This window comes from Meleagris gallopavo, chromosome Z (assembly GCF_000146605.3).
Source record: "Meleagris gallopavo isolate NT-WF06-2002-E0010 breed Aviagen turkey brand Nicholas breeding stock chromosome Z, Turkey_5.1, whole genome shotgun sequence".
In the NCBI taxonomy this organism is placed as follows: Eukaryota; Metazoa; Chordata; class Aves; order Galliformes; family Phasianidae; genus Meleagris; species Meleagris gallopavo.
In genome coordinates, this window is record NC_015041.2 from 67,769,073 (window position 1) to 67,772,994 (window position 3,922).

Below are 3,922 nucleotides of genomic sequence, written 5' to 3' on the forward strand. Positions count from 1 at the left end.
CAACCACCAGACCAGGCTGCCCAGAGCCACATCCAGCCTGGCCTGGATCATATTTTCTGCTTAGGGATTCAACATGTGCATGTCAAGGCCTGTGCAAAATTCGGGAGGTGAGAACCTCCCTCTTCATCAATGCAATCCACCCATATTATCTATTTTGGACTTTATCTGCTCTAAAGCTGTCTGTTTAGACAATGAAAAGTTGCTGCAAACCATGGCATGTTCAGAGATGTACAAAGAGAATGGAAGAAGGTTCCTCTTAGAGCACATGGAGTGCGTGTTAATAGCCTTCAGTATTCTGAAGGCAGAATGTTTTGGTTTTGGGGAAGAGACCTACATGAGACATGGTATTTCTGATAGTCCAGATGCAAGTGAGTCATATGGAGGGTACAGTCAGAAAGAGGAAAGGTATTAGCTGCTGAGAATTTGTTTTCCTAGACCTGTTTAGTCACAGTAGGCTGATTCAGATGGCGAGGAGCAAGCAAGGGAAAGACAACCAAGAGGACATGGTTGGCTAGCGGGCTCATCTAATAGTTCTGAGATAGAGGGGCTAACTCCATGTAGGTGTGCTAAATAAAGCTGTCCAGAGCACCATGCGGAGTTCCATTTTACTCAATAAAAGTGCTGGTCTTTGCATGGACAGTGTTGCTGTTTTTGAGGTGTAAATATTTTTTCTGTGTATAATGCTGGTGTGTGGGGTGATAAGAATGAGTGTTTCATAGCATAGAAGAGACTTGCAAACAAGATGAGACTGTGTCTGGCTTACGGTATCTTATAAAGTTTATGCATGTTGGTGATGCTAAATAATTTTTGGAAAAAGATAAAATAGCACTTAAACAGGAAATGTCCAAAAGAGGCAGAAACTTAATATGTTCAATAAAAACTCAATTTCACATGGATAACCTTTTTCTGAGGCAAAATGCCATGCCTGTTTTTAGGAATCTGATGTGATTGTGTAGATAGACACAAGTTCTGACAAACAGTATGGTTTGTAGGAACTGGAAATAAAAAAAAAACCAAACTTTAGAATAAAACTAAGGAAGCCTCCCCTCAGAACCATAGAATCATAGAATGGCCTGAGCTGAAAAGGACCACAATGATCATCTGGATTCAACCCCCTGCTATGTGCAGGGCCACCAGAGGAGGTTTGCACTCAGCATTAGGATAAATTCCTTTATTGTGAGGGTGGGTGGCCAAACAATGGAATAGTCTTCCCAGAAAAGTGGTTGGTGTCCCATGGGTGCTCAGGAGCCCTTTGGGCAATGGCCTCCTCAGTATACTCTTAACTTCTACTGGCCTTGAAGTGGTTGGGCAGTTGGACTCAGTCTTTGTAGATCCCCACTGAGTGAACTGTGCTGATAGTCCAGCTTAACTGGGAAATAATATGTAACATTTGTTATGATTTCTTTGTTTTTCTGCCTTAGTTATTCACAGCCATCGTGAAGATTTGGGATACTTTTTCTCAAGCACCCAGTACGGTCTGCTGAGAGCTATGCTGAACTCCTGGTGGATTTGCACAGGCACAGTTTCTGTGTACAAAAAAAAGGTGTGTACAAGGAAAAATCAACAGCAGAAGACTTCTTTTCCGTTCCATCCTCCCTAGCTTGGGAGGATTTTGTTCACCTCTCTGGTAGAGCTAACTGGAAGGGCACTGCCATTTCTTCCTTTGGTTGACTTTTCAGTACACTAAGAAGCCCAGTTCACATGGTTCAAATATTAGAGCAGGTGTTACCTGGCTGTGTAGCTGTTAATTGCAGTGTTACCTTTATCCTTAAAAAATCTGAGTAGAAGTTAGGAATAAGTGCATTGCCTTTTTTTGTTTGTTTTTAATAGATAAATGGCACAAGGATATTGTGACAAAAAAAGTGGATCATCTGTTGAAAGAATGTTTTAAAACTGTCTTATGTTTGTAACATGGTTCTCACGGCATTTTGCAGTGCAGTGCTAGCAGATGTGCGTTGTTTTGGAGTCTGTTGTCTTCTACAGTAATCAAGCCTTTAAGAGAATAAATGGCTACTGCCTGACAGCCTCCCATTTCAGTAATAGTATTTGTAATGAGGTGTTTCATTGCTTCTGAGAGAGTTTTTACAGTTTAAAATGTGTACAGAAGAAAGATATATTAAGCGTTTAGCATCTGACACTTTCTGATTTCTGGTGGTATGAGCATTGGCAGTAATTCCAGCACTTCCTTTCAGCTGTATGGCATTTTAGTGTGCTATGATTTATTGCAGTGATACAGAAATATTTCATATCCAAACTGCTCTAGTATATCATGTTATACAGGTAAAAAGAATTCTGGGCATGACATACATAATAATAATGTTTTATGGGTCTGTACGCACTTTCATCAACGTTAACTGCTTGACAGTTGCCAGAATGAAACTTGAAGTAAGTATTGTGTTCTGTAAGGCTGCTGCAGCTGAGCTTTTATCTTTATTTCCTTGCTTTGAAATGGGTTTGTGATTCTCAGACCTGAATGACTGGACGTGTGTCATCATTACAAGCCTCAGTCTCGGTCCGTATTGTTTTGGAAATCCACTGCAGTACTTCTCTTGAGTTCTGATGTAGAGCCATCAATATACACATATTATATATGTTATTATATATATTAAATATATATTAAATATATATGGTGGAGCCATATATTTAAAGCCAAGCTTTAATCCCATAAAGACTTAAGAAATGACACCACTTCATCTTACGCATTGTCTGTGTTATAATAAAGTTAAAAGCAGTAAAGTATCAGGGCAGTGGTGGTGGTGTATAGTTCTAAGAGACCACAGTTAAAAGACAGCAGTTTAAGGTCCACGAACTGTAAGTCACTATATATGGTCTTCATGAATAATGAAGAAATAAGTTTATGGGGAGTTTTGTTTGTATTTTTTTTTTGTCTTTTCCTTTATGTAACTTCAGAAAAATTGAGTGTATCGTGTCTGCCGTCTCTTCTATTAAATCACTTGTAAAATGGCTTAGACTTCTCCTGTCATCCGGTGCACTTATGCAAAATAAATGTGTCCTATGCTCTAGATAAGTGTCTTCCTTTCGGTGAATAGTTTTTAAGCTTTTTAAATTCTGTATCCAAGCACAATTTGAAGTGTCATCCTTTCCACTCTAATGGTCAAAGCATTTATTTAGGTGATAACTGGCAACGTGTTTTCAAAATATTACAGCTGGAGCCAGAACTGGTTTTGCTTTGAGCCCATTTGTTTACAGGATAGCATAGCTATCTATAATTACACATCTCACTGGAGTGAGCATTTAACACATAGTCATTCATTTGAGTCTGTTCTACATGCAGCCTGCAGTTGCTTAAAATTCTTTAGGGGAAAAAAAAGAGAGAGAGATGCTGTAGCAGTAATGTCTAGCTGTAAGAAGGTGTGCAGTTTTCTTGTTTTCAAAGTAACAGAGTTAAAACTTAATAGCATCTCAGAATTATGGTGATTTTTTTTTCTCTCTGATTATTACTTAGAATAAACATTCCAGTGCTCCAGACACTTTTGCACATCATTTGACTTTGGCTGTGGTCTCACTCTGTGGAAGTACTTACACCTGAACATCAGTACAGGAGTGTTAGAAGGATGAGCCTTTGTCAATGAGCTCCATTAATTACAATAGGGACCCACGAGATCGTGGAGTCCAGCTATTGGATCCACACAGGACCACTCGTAAATCAGTCCCTGTGTCTGTGAACGCTGTGATTATTTCTAGTCCAGTAGTGCCCAAAGGTGAAATTCAGGAGATGCGGTTTGCAGTTCTGGGCTCTAAAGAGAAAAGAGGAGGAATCCTTTAAAATCTGAATGAGAAGTTCAGAAAGTTGTGAAACAATGTTCTGTCTCATGACTGCGGTAAAGAATTGATCCAAATTTGCCATTTGCTTTCGAGACTTTTAGCTATTGTTAAATAATACTGAATAATTTTTTTTTTT

General features: G+C 39.0%; 1 protein-coding gene across 1 annotated transcript in view; it reads right to left on the reverse strand.

The window, feature by feature from the left end:
• The window catches only part of PPIC (peptidylprolyl isomerase C), a 7,684-nt gene extending 5,113 nt beyond the window's left edge, over positions 1–2,571 (reverse strand). The window contains 1 exon segment of the mRNA XM_010726252.3: positions 2,470–2,571. Within this exon segment, the coding sequence (XP_010724554.2) occupies positions 2,470–2,571 (102 nt within the window).
• Positions 2,572–3,922: the final 1,351 nt, after the last annotated feature.